Raw genomic sequence first — 24,701 nt, 5'->3', positions numbered from 1 at the left:
ACAAAAATAAATTAATAAGAACGTTTTTGTTTGATATGCTACAAGATTTTTCAGCTCAATATATCTTTATTTCAAAAGTTATCTGTACATTTTCTTTAATATACTGAGACACTTTGATTTCTTATGAAATTAGTTAGTATTACTCACCGAAGAACAACCTCGCAAACATTGTCCCCAATAAGCGAGTTTTCTTCCACTCATGACAAGATGGCAAGGGTTTGAATGTGTGCGTCCATCTGTGTCACAAACTGGTACAGTTGGTTGTGCACTGCATGCGGTCATGTTCACTGCAATGAGAACAGTGTATAATTGATCAATATATTGAAAAGAAGAAGGGAAGATGGAATTTGAATAGACAAGTAGGTATCCTAAAACGTTAAATTATTCGATGATTATGTTTAACGTAAGTAGACCTTGATCTTGTACATCTATACTTATTTATTATTAGGCTAGGCTAATAATAAATAAGTATAGAATGTAGATAATGTATGTCGAAAAGCAAAGGGTCAAATAAACTTCAAAACTAATTTCGCCTGGTTGTGCACGAAACCTGTAGATACTGATAACTCCGGGAATCCTTAAAAATGCGCAAAAATCTCCGAAGGAAGCACAAAGTCTCTGCCTTAGATTCTGTTTGTACACAACGTTCATTACAATGCACTTCCGATTGAAGCAAACAGCTTCAATTCCGTTCTCGGCAATAAAATCAAGACTAGCTTAGTCAGATTATATTAAAGATGAATGCCCTCCAACCAATACAACGTTGACCTGAGGAACCAAGTTATGTAAGCATATGACGTAGGAATACGGGGATAATATTTAGCCTTCCTCAATAAATGGGCTATTTAGCACTGAAAGAACTTTTCAAATCAGACCAGTAGTTCAAGCAAACAAACATGCGCAAAAATCCCCGAAGGAAGCACAACGTTTCTGCCTTAATCCTTAGATTCAGTTTGTACATAACGTTCATTACAATGACGTACACTTCCGTTATGTTTGCTTCAATTCCGTCCTCGGCAATAAAATCAAGACTAGCATAGACAGATTATATTAAAGATGAATGCCCACCAACCAATACAACGTTGACCTGAGGAACTAAGTTATGTAAGCATATGACGTAGGAATACGGGGACAAATAGCCTTCCTCAATAAATGGGCTATCTAGCACTGAAAGAACTTTTTAAATCGGACCAGTAATTCCTAAGATTTGCACGTTCAAGCAAACAAACAAACTCTTCAGCTTTATAATATTAGTAAAGATGGAGATAACAATATAAATTAAAGATTTAGAATCATTTTCAGTAAAACTAACCGCATTTATACTGTGGACAGGCAGTTTGTAGTCGCGACAGACAAACCGAGCGCGCTGGTAGGCACGCGTGGTGTCGTCCGCAAGCTGCGCCCGCACACGCTCCTCGAGACCCAAAGTCGATGTCACCATCCGTTGCTCCTGCACATCTGTACAACAAGTTTACATTAGCCTTTGACTACAATCTCACCTGATGTAAGTGATGATGCAATCTAAGATGGAAGCAGAGCTTGTTAGGAGGATGATGAAAATCTAAATCGCTTGGCAGTACGTCTTTGCCGGTAGGGTGGACATGGTATTAGCCACGGCTGAAGTCTTGCACCAGCCAGACTTGGACCAATTAAGAAAACCTCAATCGGCCCAGCAGGGGATCGACCCAGGACCTCCGTCTTGTAAATTCTTGTAAAACCGGAGGCCGTCAAAAAAGTTCAGAAAGCCTAATATGGATATATTAGGTTATGTCACCTCTAATGTTATAAAATTTACTTTCGATAACAGAATGATTGAGCACTGGTGATCGTGGTTCAACCACGTACGTATGCGAATACAACCGATGTACGGTGGCGATTTACTATGGTAGAAAGGGGAAGCAGTTGCAAGATTTGAAGTCCTGACTCTTACAATCGTCAATAGAGACAAGACAGGTAAGTAAATGTAGTAATTGACAAGCTTCGCGTGGCCAACTACCACTACCCTCGTACTACCCTCATTGATCCCGTGGCTGACCACCAATGAGGCAGTTAGAACATTGATACTAACTTGGCGAGGCAGGCGTTCGGGTACAGTCTGCCGGGCGAGTGCACGGGCAGGTGGTGCGGCGGACAGTTGCACGGCAGCCCCGACAGCAGCGCCGCGTGTCCGCACGCCCGGCGCGAACACACGCGCTCGCCAGCCACACATACGCACTCGTTGCACTCCATGTAGTATTTCTCACCTTCAACATGAAAAAGATATACCTTCCTATCAAAATGTAGAAGAAACTATGCTAATAAATGAATAAGGAATTGCCTCGTCTAATCAATGCACGCCACTGATTTTTAAATAGGGCAGGCACTACACGTGCAAACTTTAAAAGATGAAAGATGATTGATTTTCTAACCCAATTTTCTATCGATTCCTCAAGGTAGTTATAGCATTTTTGCAAAGAGTACGCCACTGCGTCCAATGCATTGTTAGCACATTCGATTACGGATCATGCCCTGAAATATTCTTGTTTAACTTTATTCCAAGAATTTTTCAGTAGCAGCCTGGTATTGGGAAGTTAATGACGTCTAAAATCAAATTAACATCATCATTAGGTGCCTTCTACCAGATGAAGTTTGGCGGTCATGTGTAGAAAACTCTTCCGGTCTTTTGTAATATTTTTAAGCTGTGTGTCTGTTAACTTAAATTAACAACAGATTGTAATCATTCAGACTCAAATCCTAAGCCAGCAAATTCGCATTTGAGAAACGTGGTAATATGACTAACCGTCGTAAAAATAGAATATACTATAGAAGTGAGACAAATACATTCTTACCATGTTTAACAACTTTGTCATGTAGCCTGCAGTTATCAAGTGTCACGCTGGGCAATGGCTGACAGTGGGATAAGCCTCGATTGCTGCACCGACAGATCTTGATGCAAACTTTCTGGGAAGCACAAGTCATGGGCACCCTCACCCAAGATCCAATTGGAACTATATAGGAACTTCCGTCGCCTAAAAATAATAAACAAGCATAATGTTGACAAGTTAAAAAAGAGTCCAATCAGTAAATAACAGTCCAAAAAGCCGTTAGAATGTTAAAAAAAATAAAGGATCTGGCCGATAATAATTTGTACACGGATTCCAAACTAATGACGAAGGATGCAGAGTTAAAAAAATATTAGTCACTATAAACAAAATATACTGATATTCTAAAACTTCAATATGGGTGTTCATAAAATAAAAATAGATAAATTGCCTACGAGTACATATTTACCTAATGGGCATCCATCGATGCAGGTATATTTAGCACATGAGCCTCCTTGAAGACAATTCCTGTTGACGACGCAAACTTGGGTTCCGTTGCATGGAGATCCCGCGCAAGGAGATGTGACCACTTCCAAAGCAGATAGTAGAGGTGGGTCAATGCCTGCAAACAGAAAAAAATATGTTTGATGCTACTTTGCAGAAATTCATCATTTACAATGAAATTAATCTAATCTATTTTGCTATTCCCTGAAACCTGAGCATCTAATTGATATACCTAATGATTCTAACTGTAACCTATTGTAGAGTTCGAAATGTTGACTCTACAAAAGAACAACATAACGTGGGGTTTTTAGCGGGTTCCGGTGGTATTGCCACTTGAATTCCTTAGTTTTTTGCAGAGAATAGCAATAAAGACACTGATACCTCAAACAACACTTGTAAGAAATATCTAGATAATTAAACTATTTTTTGTGAAGGTTTAGCTTTGATTGGAGTTGGTACAGACAGTTTATGTGTGATATTGCAGGACTTATTAAATTAATAGACAAACATTATTACAAGAACAAGACAAGACAAGAATTATTAAATTAATAGACAAATATCAAATATCCTCAAATTCTTGAAAGAATCAATTTACCGTTTAAAAATTCCAAGACTAAGTGCATTAATGAAGAGCATTGTTTATTTATTCTTTTGACAATATGATGTAAATTGATTTTTGATTCATTTATTTTTTTATTTGTATTTTCTTTTTTTCAAATTAATTAATATTGTTCTTCTATTCATTATTAAAAGTAATTTCTGGAATGACATAATATTTACTGTAAATGTAACTAATATTTTGCATGCCAATCGGGCGTGATACAGAACAGATTATATTTATTTGTTAAGACCTTGTAAACTGTATCAGCAAATAAAGGATTGTATTTGTATAAAACTATTCAATAAGATGCAAGTCTTACTAGGAGCCATAAATTCCCTCAAAGCGACGCATGGTGCATTTTCATTGGACGGAGCAAGTCTGGCACACAGCGCTGTGGCAGAGAGTGAAGCGCGTGACCATTCGACGCAAGACGAGACCAATCTTATGCAATCCTCCATGCAAAGCAGACTACTGTGACCCTGGAATAACAAATATTTATTAAGTTAAAGTTTGGAGTTCATAGATTTTGAATATAATAAGAATCGCAGTAAAATGTCCTAATGCCAAAGCTTGTCCGGCGATTTTGTTAAGTTTGTGTATAGCCAAGCAATAAACGGGACAGCAACAACTATTCAGACGAGACTTCCGTCTGAATCGTGGGTATAGTCACCGGCATAATTAAAGGTATATGAGACTTTACATCTATATCTCAGACAGACGTTATTTCTGGGCAGCGCATTCTACTACATATTTCTAGCATCTCCTGTGAAGTTTTGCTCTGTTGCTAAGTTTACTCAAACTGATTCAAAGTCAAACTAAGTCATTTTAGTTTCACTTCTTTATTTTGAGAAGAGCATTAATTAATAACCCAATACTTACCTTCGCCGTACATGGTTTAACATTCAACGCACAGGCAACACTCTTCCACACATCAGTCGTGCATTGAGATGAATTCTTTAACGGTAGCTGAAGTCCGGCTACTGTCACATATCTGTGAACGGTAAATTATAAGTATTAAGCGATATCTCCTTATTCATCCATTAATTAACCTGAGTTTGAGTCCGTGGGGGATTTTTTAAATATTGGGATTTTCTTTCTTCCAAACAATTTAAGGCGAAATCGAGAATTTGGTTGCTCAACTCAAACAAGTCGCCGGTCCCGGTCAATATCATTAAAACCCCACAGTGATCGTTAAACAGTCAAATTTTGGGTATCCGCATTGGCGGCATTGGGAGCGTGGTGAGTAACTAAGCGACAAATCTCATAACCTATACCTACATATGAGCAAGATGGCATGCACCCTGAAGTGGACCATTAAAATAAGCTGATAATGTCAATGGTGAATTGTTGATTACAATCGTTAAAAAAAGATTAGATGACTAATTCTTGTCGATGACAACGCATTCCTATTTATAAACTGTAAAAGACGTTCTATTAGTTTTGAAATCGTTGCCAAAGTATCTAATGGTGACGAGTAGGTAGTTTGTTTTATTTGTAGTTAAATTTTAGGTGATGCGGCTTCTTCTATACGATCTAGTCTTTATTTTGCTTGTTGTCGTTGTGATAAGCATAGTGCCACAAACTGTTCTGACCCGGTGACTAAAAAAACTGGCGACAATCTCACCGGCAAACTAAATATTATTTGTCTTTGGAGTGATATTTATTTGTTTTTAATATAAATGCAACTTACCCGCTACCTTTTTGCTCTGCTACAGCGGAATGTGCGTCAAGGTCGGCCTGAGATGAACATGACCGGAACAAGCTTGTAGGTCTGTTGTTCATTTGACTGCAATATGTTAATCCTGAACAACCGAGAGTGCACGGTGCTTCCACTGTAATTGGAAACAAGATATTTTTTAAAATCTTTAATATAATTTGCTCTGTTACAAGTAGAAATATCTGTGGATGAAATCTGGGAAGATAGATTAGAATCGATGACCTGAACCTATGGTTATGTGACTTATGGTGTGGTGGCTAACTATGGACCTCATAAGAAGGCTCAGAGTCACACAACGGGCGATAGAACGAGCTATGCTCAGAGTGTCTCTGCGTGATCGAATCAGAAATGAGGAGATCCGCAGAAGAACCACAGTCAACACAGTTTAACTAGTTGCGAAGCTGAAGTGGCAATGTCAAATTTATGTAAGTTTGTTTTTCAAAATGTATCTTATACGAGTCTTATCTACTCGTTTAATCTTAACTCGTTAATATAAAATTAACTGAAACTATTTACAATTAGGTAATTTATAAAATTCCATACCTTCTTCTATACATTCAGCCATTTCCATTTCCTGTGGATCACCGAGGCATTCTGTATAAAATTTCTGCCAATTTAGTTGCCAGCCATTGTTGAACGTATTGAAACATAGTCTACGGCAATTTATTGTTACTCCCTGAAAAAAAAATATATTTATATCATATTAGCCCACGTCCCGCGGCTTAACCTGCGGAGTTCTCAGTTCAGTCAGAATATGAGAATAAAATACGAGTATAGCTTTTGATACTCACGAATAACGTGGTTTTCTAGTGGTAAAAGAATTTTCACAATCGGTTTGCTGATCCAGAGATTACCTACAATACAAACTTTACCTCTTCATTATATAGAGGCAACGCTCCTTTTATTTATTAACGGAGACCAAAATCGGCTTAGTAGCTTAGACGAAAACAAGCCCGCTTTTCAGACATGCTTTTCAGACATGCAGTCATCACATAACATCAGGTGTGATCGCAGTCAAAGGCTAACTTGTCAAAGAATTAAAAAAAAAGTTTTTCATACCTTTTGACAACAATGCAGCTTAGCAACATCATGCGGGATCACGTCCTTAGTTTCAGGCGGCGCATCCTTCCTGAGGAAACACTGCCACATGTTGTCATGCAATGCGGGAGCCCCACACTCTAGAGACAGCGCTTCAGCTATCTCTTGAGACTCGCCAGTACGTCGGAGTACCGTCTCGCAGGTGCTTCTGCATTCTTGACTTGGAGATTCGTGGCAGCATGGTAGATCTGAAATGGAATGCTTTTAAATTAATGTCTGTCCAAACCAAATTGAGCCACAGGGTTAACAATATCATGTGGAGTACAGCCATTTACACAGGATTTACAGAACACAAGTGTGTGATTTACATAAGGACTAGTGCATTATATTATATCTGGTGGCGGGCACTGCGCATCTGTACGAATATAAAGATCCGTGGCGAGCACTGTACCTATCTCTCATAGACTGATGTGACGACTGATTGATACGACTGGAGAGAAATAAGGCGCAAGACCGGCTTTGCGTGCTCTGGAGCACCACCGATTTCCCAACCGCTGCAGGCTATTGAGATATTATTTTCAAGAAAAATCTTAGTAATGGCCTATAAAACTTTATTTTTTGTTGTCTTTACACCGACTTCAGCTGATCTATGCCACCTTAAATAAAATTTATGCCTTTTCGCTTAATTTCAATCAGCAGCAGGTTAGTTACCCCCTGTATAATTAGAAGGTGTTTAGATCAAATGTGGCCCTAACGTAGTCTCTTTCTACTATCTTTCTTTCGTAGTAGCTACCTACTTTAAAAAGACGAATAGGCTTTTATCACAATTACACATATAATACTCACATTTCGATGTGTCAGTGTGAACAGTGGACGCAGTAAGGTCTCGCAGACAATGCAGCAACGGCGGCGACTGCTCGCACAGCTCCATGACCTTCTCCCGCACGCCGCTGTCTGCGCGTCTGCCCCACTCGCCACACCGCGCGCTGGCAGGCTTCGTGACAGCTTAGCGATTGTGTTTGACTCACATTTCGATGTGTCAGTGTGAACAGTGGACGCAGTAAGGTCTCGCAGACAATGCAGCAACGGCGGCGACTGCTCGCACAGCTCCATGGCCTTCTCCCGCACGCCGCTGTCTGCGCGCGTCTGACCCACTCGTCACACCGCGCGCTGGCAAGCTTCGTGACAGCTTAGCGATTGTGTTTGACTCACATTTCGATGTGTCAGTGTGAACAGTGGACGCAGTAAGGTCTCGCAGACAATGCAGCAACGGCGGCGACTGCTCGCACAGCTCCATGGCCTTCTCCCGCACGCCGCTGTCTGCGCGCGTCTGACCCACTCGCCACACCGCGCGCTGGCAAGCTTCGTGACAGCTTAGCGATTGTGTTTGACTCACATTTTGATGTGTCAGTGTGAACAGTGGACGCAGTAAGGTCTCGCAGACAATGCAGCAACGGCGGCGATTGCTCGCACAGCTCCATGGCCTTCTCCCGCACGCCGCTGTCTGCGCGCGTCTGACCCACTCGCCACACCGCGCGCTGGCAGGCTTCGTGACAGCTTAGCGATTGTGTTTGACTCACATTTCGATGTGTCAGTGTGAACAGTGGACGCAGTAAGGTCTCGCAGACAATGCAGCAACGGCGGCGACTGCTCGCACAGCTCCATGGCCTTCTCCCGCACGCCGCTGTCTGCGCGCGTCTGACCCACTCGCCACACCGCGCGCTGGCAAGCTTCGTGACAGCTTAGCGATTGTGTTTGACTCACATTTCGATGTGTCAGTGTGAACAGTGGACGCAGTAAGGTCTCGCAGACAATGCAGCAACGGCGGCGACTGCTCGCACAGCTCCATGGCCTTCTCCCGCACGCCGCTGTCTGCGCGCGTCTGACCCACTCGCCACACCGCGCGCTGGCAGGCTTCGTGACAGCTTAGCGATTGTGTTTGAGCTGTATAAAGATTTATTATTACTGAGGAAGGAATAGTATAAGAAACTTGCTAACTTACCTAATAGTTTTAAGTACAAATGATACCCACGTAGAATAGTGGCAAGAATACTGGCTGTATTTCTGCGTTGGACACAGGACAGCCAGGCTGATTATTTGCGCAAAAATACTCTTGTCACCAGTCGAGCACACTAACCGCTATGTAATAATTCAGAGATAAATTTTAGCACTGTGATCACGTGACTTATATACAAAAACTAATGTCATCCCCATACATTTTAATTTTCAAAGCGTCAGCGATTGTAGAAATAGAATCGTGTATCACGTCGGCCTTTAATACCTTGTGTTCGCGTTTGGCTTTGCTAGGGAAAGGAGTAAAGGGACTTACTGTAAACTGCTTCGTATCTTCACTTTTCACAATCACAGCCAAGTTTTGGTGAGTATTGGTAACTTTTATGCGAATTACCAAATGGTCGCGGCGCGCGCGCAAAACGTAGCGATATATAGATTAATTAATTTGCATAGGAGTCCAGCGGTGCGAAGGAAGTAACGGGAATTCATGCGGGACAGAGAGGTAGGTATTTATAGGATGCTTTTTTTTCTGATTGTGTAAGTGCCGTAGGCTCCTTATGGGACCTCAGCGGCGTCACCGGGCGTTTAGGCGAGCGCAGAAGCATCGCCTGATGGGGCACGAAGGCAGAAGCAAGTAGATGGGCGGAACGACTCTCTAAGGACGTCTCCTTTGAGACTAGGATGCGTTGCTGTATAGGAGTGAGATGGGAAGCGTTAGCTTTGCGCGAACACCTTGGTATCCAGCATTACCTTGGGCACCAAATTACGGGTAGGTATACAGTAGAAGATCCATACTCACAGCAGCACCACTGCGCTTCCTGCTGCCTCTGCACGCAGTCGAAGAAGGCGATCTCGTCGGACCGGCGGCAAGGCTCGGACAGAGCCGCGCTGTCGGCGGCGGTGGCACACGCGCGCCGACAGCGCGGCGAGTGGCCCAGCGAGCAGCACGCCCTGCCCCACCACCCAGACCCGGACACCACCTCTGGAAACAATGATTATATGAAAAACGCCCTAAAAGCCTCTCCAAGACAAAATGAAAGGAAATCTATAGAAAAACAAAAGCAATCGACATAGCCCAAAGGATTAGCAAACTAGAGTTTAAAAAAAAATTGCCATCTTTTTTTCTTAAATATGACCAATATTGCCATTCCCTTCCAAGACTGTCGGGAGTCGGGAAATACTGTATTAGGAGTTGGTACGACAATAGAGCTGTGATAGCCCAGTGGATATGACCTCTGCCTCCGATTCCGGAGGGTGTGGGTTCGAATCCGGTCCGGGCCATGCACCTCCAACTTTTCAGTTGTGTGCATTTTAAGGAAATTAAATATCACGTGTCTCAATCGGTGAAGGAAAAACATCGTGAGGAAACCTACATACCAAAGAATTATCTTAATTCTCTGCGTGTGTGAAGTCTGCCAATCCGCATTGGGCCAGCGTGGTGGACTATTGGCCTAATCCCTCTCATTCCGAGAGGAGACTCGAGCTCAGCAGTGAGCCGAATATGGGTTGACGACGACGACGACAATAGTCCAGCGGGCGGGGAACCTCCCCTCGGTCCGGCAGCTTTACCGTTGAGCTATTGAGTGGCAGTGGACGAGCCATATTTATTGCAAAACAAAATATATCCGTTGGAGCAGACGTGTTCTAGAGTTTAAACCATGTACCAGCAATCCTTTATAGTAGAAGATCCATATTATAAACGACCTTCACCTATCTGATTAATGGAAGAAAAGTATTTTCTAATCAAATTTAGTACGTAAAAAAATGTATTGCGAGTATTGCCTAAAACTATTGTTAACCATTAACTAACCATTAACCATTAATTAACCATTATTAGTTATTTTAGTTTGGCCAGGAGTTTTTAAGGCAACCTACTCCCAATACATTTTATATCGTGCTAAATTTGATATAAGTAAAACACTTATCATCCATTAAAAAAATGGGTGAAGGTCGTTTCTAACACGGACCTTAGACTATTAAAGAGTCGATCCATTACTCCCTTATTCATCTAGCCCTCGGGTGTCACTCTGCCAAAGTTTCTATGCTCGTCTAAAACACAGTTATTTCATAGTCCAATTTGAAAATTACAAATTAAACAACACTATAAATACAACCTGTGCCGTTATGCCCAGTGGATACGACCTCTGCCTCCTATTCCGGAGTCTATGGGTTCGAATCCTGTCCGGGGCATGCACCTCCAACTTTTCAGTTGTGTGCATTTAAAAAAAATATCAAATATCACGTGTCTCAAACGGTGAAGGAAAAACATCGTGTGGAAACCTGCATGCCACAGAATTTTCTTAATTCTCTGCGTATGTGTAGTCTGCCAATCCGCATTGGGCCAGCGTGGTGGACTATTGGCCTAACCCCTCTCATTCTCAGAGGAGACTCGAGCTCAGCAGTGAGCTGAATATGGGTTGATAATGATGATGATGATAAATACAACAATTACCGTACTTACCTTGAATAGTTTGGTTCATACAAATCCAGAACTCTATCTGTAAAGATAAAACGATACGCATTATTGGAAGAAAACAAAGCTTTACTTCGGCGTGTCTTTGTTAAATGATTTCTCTATCTATTATTTGGATGTAATTCAATATGGCCGTAATCAAAGACGGTCACAAAACCCCCCCAATTACAATACAATGACGAAAGGCGGTTTATTGACGACGCAAAGGAAGGCTTTTAGTAAATGCCACCATTTGTAAATGGATGAATGAATATCATCTTACTCGATATGAGAATGGGGATGATGACTAGGTTTGAATATATTGATTTTTATGATACATTCAGGTAAATAAGGTCAATGTTAACTAATTTATACATAAAAAGCAAAGATTGTCTGGATATTTGCAAAATAAATAAGATTATAAAATTTCAAAATCTATTAAATTTTTTTCATCGTAATTAGATGAAAATTCATACAGTTTTAGCTTCCTTACATTAAATGTGACATTTATTAATAAATGAACTATAAACATAAACGCACAAATAACAAAGATATTAGTAATTTTGTTTCAACGCCCATACAAACCTAACGATCAGCGAGCCAACGACGTCACTAAATCGTGCCATTTTGTATGGGGCGTTTTTCAGGGATCCGCGGCAGCGCCGCAAATCTGACCCTTTAAATCCCTGTAGCTCCGAAAGTAATGATCGCAGATACCCTGTTACTTTTACAAAATTGCTTTACTATTAGTATACTCTTAATTTATATACAATTTAAAAAACTGTCATCATCCCTATTAAGAATCAATCCAGTATAGGAAATAGGATGAAATTGTTAAATGGGTAAAGAATTGCATTGGGGTTTTTGTTCCTTTTAGACCAGGCGCTCTGAAGAGTTGAGTGTGCGTGAAATGAGGATCGCATTCTATTCACAGCTCAGACCAATTATTGTATAGGACCTGTCTTGCTAGACGTTACTTTCTGTCAAAGTATATGGTCAATGATCTAATGCGATTATAAAAACAAGTCCTTCTATAATTGGTCTGAGATTCACAGTTTTGAACTTAGAAGATCATGCATAATATGATTCTGGATGTTGCCAGAAGATTTAAAAGTCTAATTTTCTTATACCTTTGCAATATCGAGTAAATGGACTAAACATAAAAATATGCTTTACAGCAACTTTATTAAGTACATGTTTTACTAGTAGACGCCCGCGACTTTGTCCGCCCTTAGACCTCCTTAATCCGGCCCTCTCGCAAAATCCGTTCTTAGCGGACCTCTACTTTCTATAAACTACCTCCCTGCCAAATTTCATCTTTGTACGTCAAGCAGTTGGGATTTCGTGATGACCTTTCCCATTTAAATATTAAGATTAAGAATATCTTGTTACTAGTGCTAATTTAATCTACGAATTGTTATGATTGACACTAATAGCTAATAGCAGTAAAAAAAACACGAAAAAGTTAAATATCAAGAATTGTTTAAAAAATACATTTACTCTGATACTACTGGATAAATTCAAATGAAACTTGGCTTTGAGTAAATAGATACTACGAAAAACTTGTATGCTATACTGTCTGGAAAAAACGAAACAAAAAATCAAAAAATCTCTTACCAAATTCGGTATACAAAACTTGTAAATATTTTGTATTCTCTCTTCCCGCATAGCAGAGTCAGAGGCTATTTCCACGAGGGACATCTAGAACAAAGAAACGTTACATTTTATTTTCATTACGAAGCGCGGAAAAATGCGACACTGAATTAAAAATGTTAATGAAATTTGTAAAGTATTATAAGCATAGTTAGCTAACTATGCTTATAATACTTTACTAACTTCTTAAAAATAAACTACGAGTAGTTTGGCTGGTGGAAGGCTTTGGTCGTGGCTAGTTAGTTACCACGCTACTGGCAAAGACGTACCGCCAAATGATTTTGCGTTCGGTACGACGTCGTGTAAAAACCGAAAGGGGTGTGGATTTCATCCTCCTCCTAACAAGTTAGCCCGATTTCATTTTAGATTGCATCATCACTTACCATCAGGTGAGATTGTAGTCAAGGGCTAACTTGTAAAGAATAAACTTGTAAAAAAAAGTTGTGTTAATTTTCATGGTGATAAAAATGGGTCTTTTATTTATCACTACACTAAGGATTAAAGGTTAACTTTTTGTATTTTTTTTTATTATTTAGGTTAATTATTTTAAAATTGCTTTTTTTAATATTTAATTAAAACAAACACGTAATATTTAATCATAGCAAACTTTGTTCTTAGTATACCTTAGTTATGTTAAAATTACAAATATACTCATAGGCATAATTATCCGCCCACGTTAATCGCGTCATAATAAAGAGTGCGGATAATTGTGCCTCTGAGTATAATATAATAAATGCCTAATAGCTATGCGAAAATTGTAACCTAATTTGTACAAGCAACGATCCACATGGCCCTCTTACGAAACAATCATAATCAACATCAAATACCCTACAAATAGGCCACAACCAATAAATCACTAACCAGACATCGGAGATGTAATAAAACTAACTCGACGAGAGCGTAGATCGAAATAAACACATGTTCTCTGCTCTTTATTAGTAGCATTAGAGGTAATGAAATTAATTGACGACCGTCTACCGTTTGTCCCTTTTAAAATATCTGATTACTGCCTACTAATATCGCGAGAAAAAAAAAGAGTTGAGTAATTAATGCCTTGCCTCTGTTCTTATGGAGAGTCTGACACCATCCTACTCCAATGGCGGGCTTAGTTTCGTCGTTATCAACCCATATTCGGCTCACTGCTAAGCTCGAGTCTCCTCTCATATTGGGTTAGGTCAATAGTCCACCACGCTGGCCCATTGCGGATTGGCAGACTTCACACACGCAGAGAATTAAGAAAATTCTATGGTATGCTGGTTTCCTTCAACGTTTGAGGCACGTGATATTTAATTTCTAAAAATGCGCACAACTTGAAAAGTTGGAGGTGCACGCCCCGGACCGGATTCGAACCCACACCCTTCGGAATCGGAGGCGGAGGTCATATCCACTGGGCTATCACGGCTCCAAGCGGTGTAACTCCACCAACTTTCCAACTCCACGCTGAGAAAAATTACTATAAAAAAATCTTGGATGAAAGAAAAGGTTAATTTTTAGCCCTGGCCTCTAATTTCATGTTTACACTAATATTATAAAGCGATTTTGATTTTTGCTACTTTGTTTGTTATGATTTAACTAAAAAACGAATTGACCGATTTAAAAAAAATCTTTCACCAATAGAAAGCGATTATCAGCGAGTAGTTTAAGCTATATTTTATTCCCGTATTTCCACGGGAACGGGAACTACGCAGGTGAAACAGCAAAGCGACTGAGCTACATAATATTCGTGTCCTTTCAAGGATGTCCTTCCAAGTAAGCATATAGGCGTTTAGTACTTTATCAAAATAAATCTCGCAAGCGTATCCTATCCATACATAATTGCTAGTCATTATTCAATGCACATTAAACGTATCCTCTTGAAATGACTCAGTGCATATTACATTGTGATTAAATAACACCCAGCAATGCGTATGTAGGGATGCACACTATACATCGATTGTGAAACAAACATCGATAAAAAGTATAACTTCATTCATTATTAAAAACCATCGAAGTATCGATGTTTTTCTAAGCGATGTCATTATACTTCAAAGTTCTAATGGTACCTATATATATCGCCTACAACACGGTGCTAACTTCGGTACAACTATAAAGTGAACTTGGAATTTCTATCTATTTGCATTCAACTTTGTATACAAATCACCAACTTTATGACATTTCATATTTTTACTGTTGCTTATAACTCTCAAAATTCACAAATCTTACTTGCTATCGGTACATCGATATTTTCTAAGCGATACATCATAATCAACATCATATCAGCCGATGGATCCACTGCAGGACATTGGCTTTTTGTAGGGACTTCCAAACATCACGATACTGAGCCACCTGCATCCAACGAATCCCTGCGACTCGCTTGATATCGTCAGTCCACTTGTGGGGAGTCGATCAACTCTGCTCTTACTAGTATGGGGTCGTCATTCCAGCACTTTGGGACCCCTACGTCCATCGCCCATTGCTACTTCGGCTTCGTAACTCGTTGAGCTATGTCGGTGACTTTGGTTGATTCGATCACGCAGAGACACTCCTAACGCTCGTTCCATCGCCCGCTGTGTGACTCTGAGCCTTCTTATGAAGCGATACATAGCATTATGTATAATGATGTTTTTTTATAAATTCAATGTATCGATACATTAGATGCTTACATATTGCGGAGTATCAGAACAACTCGCAGCCTACATTGGGTCTCTAGCTACACTCCATGAGGCGTGACCAGAGTGGCCGGTTAAGCTAGAAGGTTTAACAGCTTCTGTATCGAATTCAGCTGGCTGGTGTGACTTCAGCAAGTACCAGCATCAACGGAATTATACACAACGACCAACGTCAAAACAAAATACGAAAAAGAGTCAGGAAGTATCGATAAATCGATGTTTTACGATGTTTGCATCCCTATGCGTATGGTGAAGTAAGTTAGTTGTTTTTATCGCTATCTTGTGTTAATAAGGTTATCTAGGAGCGACCCACATACTTGATTAATGACTTCGAAATCTCTCACGAGAGAAACGTCGTCGCATCGTCAACAAAAATGTCTGGGAATGTACTTACTTCGCTTCCTTTATTTCACATTCAACTTTGTTTTATATTTTGGTATTTGTTTGTATGAGCCAATTTGAAGATTGAATTTACGCATTTAGAAGCATGCGTCGGTAGATACTTTGCGGACGCTCATTATGATGGAAAAAGTGATTTTTCCATCATAATGAGCGTCAGGAAGTTATTTCTTTCTGAGATGAGACTCGTGCTCTACAGTGAGCCAAATGTGGGTTGTTAACCCCTCGCAGTCTGAGAGGAGACTCGAGCTCAGCAGTGAGCCGAATATGGGTTGATAATAATGAGTGATGAATTATATAAGTATTTATGCTTTTTCCAGATATAATTTATCTGTGTGCCAAACATCCATATCCGTTTTGGCATGATTTTGTTGCGAAAAGTTTTAAAATTAGCGCATTTATTTAGTCAAATGAATATTATTAGAAGAACACGTGGTCTTTCATTGTTTTTAAAATCCACACAAACAACTGAAACTACAAATTCAGTACAAAATAGCCCTTTCTTCTTGCCAACGTCAAAAGACATGCAACTCAATTATATGAAACTTTATAGTTAATCTCAAATTTAATTTAATTTTATCTGCAAGTATTTTGTTTAAGACATTGTTGGTTAAACGGTTCTATATGTTGTTCAGTTGAAAAAGAGTTAGAATGAGTATGACTATGAGTAATTCCCAATCCTAACAAAGTAAGTACGACCTATAGATATCTATGTATACATGATAGAACGCGGAAAAATCCATAGAAGCGTGTAACTAATATTTTAATTAACTTCTTTTTTTTATTATTTACAAGTTAGCCCTTGACTACAATCTCACCTGATGGTAAGTGATGATGCAGTCTAAGATAGATATGAGTTAGGAGGAGGACGAAAATCCACACCCCTTTCGGTTACTACACGGCATCGTACCGGAACGCTAAATCGCTTGGCGGTACGTCTCTGCCGGTAGGGTGGTAACTAGCCACGGCCGAAGCCTCCCACCAGCCAGACCTGGACCAATTAAGAAAATCTCAATCTGCCCAGCCGGGAATCGAACCCAGGACCTCCGTTTTGTAAATCCACCGCGCATACCACTGCGCCACGGAGGCCGTCAACTGTGTCTATTCTATTTCAATTCATACAGGAAACCCGTGAGCAAGATAAACAATACAATCACACATCTCATTCAAATTGCACATTATAGACATACGTTAATGTATTAAACATGTCAAGTGTTACATTGAATAGGTATGCGAGCTTACATTAAATACATGCAATATTAAGATCGGATCACTACATAAATATAGATCCTCTATTAGGATGAATCGACGCCATGCGGTTATTAAACTATATGAATAGACTTAAAACGTCTACAGACGTCCCAATTTAATAAATAAACCTCGCAAAAACAGAAACGGCATTTAATTGTACTTCATGTTTTGTAATAGTGAGTTAGTCGAGTTCAAATTAAAATTCATGGAAAGTAGAGTTTTGACTATTGATAGCGACTCTACCAACGGTTTGGAAAATAGATTCTGGTAGGATCCGACAAGAAACTTTCTTTACAGTATTAATTTTTTATTAGTAGGTAATTACATAAAGTATACATAAGTATTATAGTATATCCAATTTTTACTTTAATTTGTTTACAGATCAAAAACTAGTCTACTAGTTAAGATATTTATGAGTCCCCTACAGTAATTTATCTGGAATAAAAACAAGACCAGTGTGTGTGCATTAGATAACGATCATAACTGATAATGCTCTTAATTATGCAATCTTTTAGTTATTTGTTAGTTGGACAAACTTTGATACAATAGGTAAATACTTTGATATAAAACTGAAGTTATTGTTGTTTGTCCAATAAGAATATGTTCTCATAATTTTAAACTCGAGTAATCATTATCACCTTGGTCTTGACGGCAAAATGTGACATTATTTACCTTTCTTCTGTTTGTGGAAATATCTACTTTTTATGTTTTTCTTTCTTCACTCATCTTCTACTCCTTTTACACACTCCAACTAACTCATCATCATCATCATCATCATTATCAACCCATATTCGGCTCACTCCTGAGCTCGAGTCTCCTCTCAGAATGAGAGGGGTTAGGCCAATAGTCCACCACGCTGGCCCAATGTGAATTGACAGACTTCACACACGCAGAGAATTAAGAAAATTCTCTGGTATGCAGGTTTCCTCACAATGTTTCCCTTCACCGTTTGAGACACGTGATATTTAATTTCTTAAAATGCACACAACTGTAAAGTTGGAGGTGCATGCCCTCCAACTAACTATGTCAAATCAACTCTATTTTACACAATCACTTTTTTTTCTATTTCCTTTGCTTTTGCGTCCTTTCACTTCAAATGTAATACTTACTTTATCCGGCCTGATTCTTGCAAAACTTCAAACAATTACCATAATTGGCGTAGTCTTTCACTTAATTCTTACAATCGCATCTTATAGCTATAGAACGAGTCTGCGGATGCCAGACATACCTAGACTTCATGAGATAACATTTTATGAAGGTTGAAAATTCGCCAGCCTTTGCTAACTAACTTACGTAAGTACAGTAATCAATTATTATGGAATTTGGACCGATATGGTTTTGAAAGGTCTAGATCTTTGAATGTCCAAGTATAAAACGTATTTTTAGATATTTTATACAAAATATCATGAGGAATCATCTGTCTAATCAAGACCCTTTGCAACGTGGTAACACTGCGCTAGAGACCCTGGAAGTTTGATCTTTACCGGTGTTTTTGAAGGGTTGCCAACTGGCGTACAGTAAAGTACATAATATTGGCAACCATACTTACCTATGGTAGGAGGATACAGTCAGCTGACAATCTTTCATGTATGATGCTATAGCTTGTCAACTTCGTTCGAATCACTCCCGATGGTCTGCACGGGCCGGGGGCGTGTAGCGATGAATGAAAAACCTTTCTTTTTCCCGCGTCGCCCGCATATCATGGGAGTGTCATCACGAACTTGCCAGACTATAGCCGTGGGCACATGACGTGCGGTAAAACTCATCGTGTGTTGGACACGAAGTTTTACCAAAATTCAAACCGGCAGCGCTGCAGGCATGAGGTAGGTCTGACTATTACAGGCTCAGTCCGCTAGTACTTTTACAAGATCTACTCGTAACTAACAATCGGATCGTAAGGTGGGGCCTTTACACTCGGAACAATGATCATTGTATACAAATCAGGTGTCGTTAAACAAGACCAAATCGGCCCACACCGCTGACAATCATTTATTCGGCGTCGTTGCAAAATTGCGACAGCCACTTAACATATACGTCTATACGTGAAAAAATTTAATCAAATGAAGACCGCCCGCGTTCATTTTTAACTATTTACATATAAGGAATGGGAGGAAGGAAATGCCTTTTATGTAATGTAATCCAAAAATTGGACTGTGTGTACCTCAGACCAATTATAGAAAGACCTGTATCTCACTCATTCAGTCACGAACAAAATTGTCTGTCATTTTCTGAGGAAAACAAGCTTAAATTTTGTATATATCTTATACCAAACTAGAAGTTTTGGTCCGTTTTTTACACAATTCAATTACACAAAAAGGTATATTTACGAAGCTCCTTAACCGACGAACACGATTACAACTATTTGACATCGATTCTATAGACAGTTTTTATAATCGCATTAGATCGTTGATCATATACTTTGACAGAAAAGTAACGTCTAGCGAGGCAGGTCTTATACAATAATTGGTCCTACCTAAAGCGATTTAAGTTTCTTTCTTTCAGTATCCACATATTCTCAGTAAAAAAAAAAAATATTCGAATTACCAATTTGAAGTTTTCCTAACTCCATTAGTTAATAACATTTTCCTAACATAACGTGAGTGGTACATAGTTTACATCTATAATCTAGTACCAGAAGACATAATTTAATTTTCAAAAGGCTTTGAAGCTCCAAAATGTTGTGAGAATATACCACCACGTTGCTTTGCTGTGGCATGGCGTATTTTTGGAGGAGTAAACGAGCTGGAGCAATAAATCCAAAGATGGTTTCTGAAGAAAGATTGTTAAATAGAAAACATGGAAGCTAAAAAAAATATATATACGGTCGAATTGAGAAACCTCCTTTAAGTCGGTTGATAACCGACTTCAAAAAACAGGACCCTTAACAGGCAGGGTATCTTACGGAAGGATAAACCATATCATTGTAGTATATGCAATATTCACCCGCGTGGTTACCGTTCCCGTAGAAATATGGAGATAATATATAGCCTTCCTCGATAAATAGGCTATCTAACACTAAAAGAATTTTTCAAATCGAACTAGTAGTTACTGATGATTTTAAACTTATTTCGTGGTTGTTCATTATGAATGTTATTTAAACGGGTACATACCACGATAAAACGACGAGATTTTTATTGTCGATATTTCGACCCAGTTGCATGGATCGTGGTCACGACGGGACTCATCATCATCACTCATCATCATCACTCATCGGGATCAGTCCCGTCGTGACCACGATCCATGCAACTGGGTCGAAATATCGACAATAAAAATCTCGTCGTTTTATCGTGGTATGTACCCGTTTAAATAACATTCATAGTAGTTACTGAGATTAGCGTGTTCAATCAAACAAACAAACAAACAAAAAAAACTCTTCAGCTTTATAGTATTAGTATAGATATAACCACTAAATAGGTACAGATTCATAAAACATTTTGATTTAATTTTTCTTCACGCATTGCAAATAGCAATATAGGTACCTACTAGAAAGAGGCGTGTGAACAGAAAGGAACCATATGTCCCACTCCAGCCATCCATCTGCCCATATCATAAAAACTGGTGATTCATCCAATGTCTTATGTACCTACCTACCTTATGTTTAGAATAAATACTTTATAGACATCTATCTATTGGTGTTCAGTGTTCTAGTAACTGTCTTAGAGTCCTCTAGCTTAAACTAAGAAATAACAGAAAATTGAGGTGATTGAAGAGTAATGATCTTCTTATCTTTTCCATCTACTCATCATCTCCTTTATCTTATCTAACCAGAAAAAAACAACTTATTTATTACGGTATTAAATTGTATAAAGTATTAGAAGTTCCTCGAGTAATTAACATTCATTATTTATGTTCTTTTTTTTATTTTTTAACAATGTTAATCCAAAATATAATACTAAACACTATTAATAATTTATATTTATATTATTACAAAAAGGAGGTATTTGTACAAAGTAGTTACAATAGTGTTGGTATAATTAAGAGGGTATTTGATGATTTGAATTCTGTTGTTTGTTAGGCAGCGTGTGTACTCCGTCACGCTGCTAGTCGCGTTATTGATTTTGTGCAATAATGTTTCGTCTTGTTATTATTAATAATGTTTTGTGTTGGTAATTATTGATAATGTTTTATGTTGTAATTATTGATCATGAATGTGTGGGCACGGAGAATATGTCGGGCAGGGGAGGTGAGTGTTAATGTACGCTTAAGGGATCCCTTAAACCTACACCCAAGGTCACAAGTCCTGGACCCTGCTCAAGGTGTTTCCTCTACCACAAAATAATGGTACAATCTATCGCTGATATCCGTCACGTCATAAAATAAGCCAGTGCATTCATAAATATGTCCTCGTACTAAAAAAGCCAATAGATTTGTGAAAACACATTACAAATCATCAGACATTAAAAGAATAGCTCGACAAAAATAATGTCGACGAAATAATAGAGAAACAGTCGACAGGGTATTTTTATTTCACGTCGCGGACATTTCAAAGGCGACATTTATTATTCAATCCGCGAAACACATTTGTCAATGTGACAGAATAAGGAGTGTTCGGTGTACCATGTGATAGTGGTGGTCTCTAGGATTGCCAACTACGAATACTAATAGATATATAGTAAATAGCCGACGCCCGCGACTTCGTCCGCGTGAAACTCGATGTAAACTTTCAACTACCCCTATCCTACCCCTATCCTACCCCTACCCTATGCCTACCCTACCCCTACCCAACCCCTACCCAACCCCTGCCCTACCCCTAGCCTACTCCTACCCCTACCTACCCCTACCCTACTTTTCTGGTTGATTTTTTACACCTTGTGTCCGAAAAACCCAAATATCTTACGGAACCGTATTTTCTTCCAAAATAAAATTTAGCCTATGTTACTTGTGAATAATGTAGCTTTCGAATGGTGAAAGAATTTTTAAAATCGGTCCAGTAGTTTTTGAGCCTATTCATTACAATCAAACAAACAAACAAACACACATACAAACAAAGTTTTCCTCTTTATAATATTAGTATAGATATCCTTTAAAATTACTACCTGACTTGTTTAATGTATAGTACCTACTTAAGTTAAAGTTGTATCCCCGTATTCTCACGGAAATCAGAAATGAGGAGATCCGCTGAAGAACTAAAGTCACCGACATAGCTCAACGAGTCGCGAAGCTGAAGTGGTAATGGGCGGGGCACAGAGTCCGAAGAGAATTCGGGGACCCCGCACTAGAAAACGCAATGTTGGTCGACCCCCCACCAGGTGGACTGACGACATCTAGCGAGTCGCAGAGATTCGAGAGAGAGAGACTGATGATGACCCTTGAATTTGATACACGTATTCCAATATTGTAAAAAAAAATTTTGTAACTCGCGTCTCACAGTCCTCGTGTCAGTTTTTTTTAATTTCACTTATCTAAGGACACTTGGGTTATCAAGACGAATCTAACGATATCCTAATTAGGTAAATCCGTTCAGCGGTTTGAAAGATATGATAATAAAGAATATTACATACTTACTTACATACAAGATACGCGCGAAAAACATAACCCTTCTTGCAGTCGGGTTAAAACAAATTTGTCTTGAATAATATTGAAAATTACAGATGCTTCGCTTCGTGTCGTACTGATTCGAGCATGTATTCGTTTTGGAATTTGTATTTGGAATGGCTGCCGTTTTCCGTGCGCTCTATCTGCCTTTTGTTCTTTAATCTGTGACATTAGGTAAGATTATTGTATATTAAAGACAGCTGTGTCGCCTATTGTCTATTTAGATAGACAGACTTTATTGTTATTCTAATCTTACTCTACTTATTAGAGAATTTTTAGGATGAAAACGTGATTTTGTGTTGATGTCTGGATTAAATTAAATTAGTTCTTTGAAGTGTTAACTTTATACCTCATGCACATAAAATCTATAAACTATAGGATATTCTATTTTCGGCAGCTTTTGTTGAACTAATTCAAAATGTGGCGAAATCTTCATGGATACTTTTTCGCCACGGGAATTAACTATAGCCTATGTTACTCCCTAATAATGTAGCTTTCTTTTGATGAAAGAATTTTTCAAATCAGTCCAACAGTTTTTGTGTTTATTCGTTACAAAAATACAAATCCTCTTTATAATGTATAAGTGTAGATTTACACATAAATACATAAATGAGTACGTGTCTACAAAGCACTGGATGTGATGATAAATACATGAAACAATGAAATAATTTATAGAAACGTGACATGACTGGAAACGTAACGTAAAATTCAACAATTGACAACCCTGGGCGGGCGGCACACAACTCCGCATGGCATTAAGCTATTTAGTATGGACATAATCCATGGGGTTGGCATCGCAATGGCATTAATGGCTATCACACGTCCTGTGTGAAACGTGTCGATCGAATACTACCAGGAAATATTTTTATAATACCTTTATGCAGGTTAGATACCTGCATAAAGGTATTATTAGTATTAGTAAACATTACCGGATAGTATAATATATTTTCTGGAACTGGAACTTTCATTGAAAACGCTGCCTAGTGTCATACATAATAAAAGAAGTTTTGGCGGGAAAATCGTAAGAATTACATGTAGCTCACGTTTTATTTCCATTTATTTGCTGCATTTCAGAGTTTTATTGCATAAAGTGTTCAAGTGAAGTGGAGTAAGAGTGTTTTAAGTGATTAATTCGATTTTCTCGCACGATGGACTGACTATATTTGACCAATTTCGCCCTATTATGGCAAATTATTTAATAAGAATTATTACTTTACTTGATGACTGGCTACATGCACATTGTAAGTACATCCAAAGCTTATTAAAATAAAATCTTTTGAACAAAAAAATTGAAACGACTTCAATGATGTATGTTATTTTTCGCTTTTTAGAGTAGGTAATGCATCTTTAATGTCGGTTAATTTTTTTTACCATTTTTTTTTTGTTTATAATGTCCTACCGACCGAAAGCGTTACAGTATGGGCAATTTCGTTCACTTATTTCAATTATTTTGATTTTAACACAAAATAACTGAACCGATTTTCAATAAATTAAATGGGACCAATCTGGAAGTACTTACGCTCTTTAAAAAAAAAGAATTATTAAAATCGTTTAATAAATTTAATAAATGACGTTTAATTATTAAAGGTAACAGACATTTAAAAAAATACATACTCGTCGAATTGAGAACTTTCTCGGTTTTTTTAAGTCTGTTATAAAACAATCATCATCATCATCATATAAGCGGATGGACGTCCACTGCAGGACATAGGCCTTTTGTACGGACTTCCAAACATCACGATACTGAGCCGCCTGTATCCAGCGAATCCCTGCGACTCGCTTGATGTCGTCAGTCCACCTGGTGGGGGGTCGACCAACGCTGCGCTTACTAGTGCGGGGTCGCCATTCCAGCACTTTAAAACAATCAACCACAAAACAAAACATGTTAGGAAGACACGAAACGAAATACAGGCATCACTAGCTCTACATATGTATATTTTTAATAAGTACAACTTTAAAAAAAAATAACTAAGTGAATAAGCCAGCCTGTTTACTTATAAAAATATTATACTATTGCCTACAAGTACCCACTTGAAATAATTAAAACTACTTAATTAGTAAAACGTTAAACGTTCCGCTAATTGAAGGC

At 38.7% G+C, this 24,701-nt stretch overlaps 1 protein-coding gene across 2 annotated transcripts in view; it reads right to left on the bottom strand.

Annotated features, from left to right (window-relative positions):
• Positions 1-24,701, bottom strand: part of LOC112051889 (reversion-inducing cysteine-rich protein with Kazal motifs) — a 73,061-nt gene that overhangs the window by 1,173 nt on the left and 47,187 nt on the right. Inside the window, exons 4-17 of one of the 2 annotated variants that reach the window (XM_052887539.1) lie at positions 12,744-12,827; positions 11,136-11,172; positions 9,474-9,656; positions 8,426-8,605; positions 6,683-6,909; positions 6,167-6,299; positions 5,597-5,738; positions 4,786-4,897; positions 4,226-4,385; positions 3,271-3,423; positions 2,829-3,008; positions 2,069-2,243; positions 1,313-1,458; positions 148-287 (exon numbers count right to left, since the gene is read on the bottom strand). In XM_052887539.1, the coding sequence (XP_052743499.1) occupies positions 148-287; positions 1,313-1,458; positions 2,069-2,243; positions 2,829-3,008; positions 3,271-3,423; positions 4,226-4,385; positions 4,786-4,897; positions 5,597-5,738; positions 6,167-6,299; positions 6,683-6,909; positions 8,426-8,605; positions 9,474-9,656; positions 11,136-11,172; positions 12,744-12,827 (2,052 nt within the window). Of the gene's footprint in view, positions 1-147; positions 288-1,312; positions 1,459-2,068; positions 2,244-2,828; positions 3,009-3,270; positions 3,424-4,225; positions 4,386-4,785; positions 4,898-5,596; positions 5,739-6,166; positions 6,300-6,682; positions 6,910-7,507; positions 7,677-8,425; positions 8,606-9,473; positions 9,657-11,135; positions 11,173-12,743; positions 12,828-24,701 lie in introns of those variants that run through there. The other variant, XM_052887538.1, reaches the window with a different exon arrangement.

Source organism: Bicyclus anynana, chromosome 19, assembly GCF_947172395.1.
Source record: "Bicyclus anynana chromosome 19, ilBicAnyn1.1, whole genome shotgun sequence".
NCBI classification, from domain to species: Eukaryota; Metazoa; Arthropoda; class Insecta; order Lepidoptera; family Nymphalidae; genus Bicyclus; species Bicyclus anynana.
The sequence above is the reverse complement of the archived record's forward strand: the minus strand, read 5'-3'. Positions and strand labels throughout refer to the sequence as shown.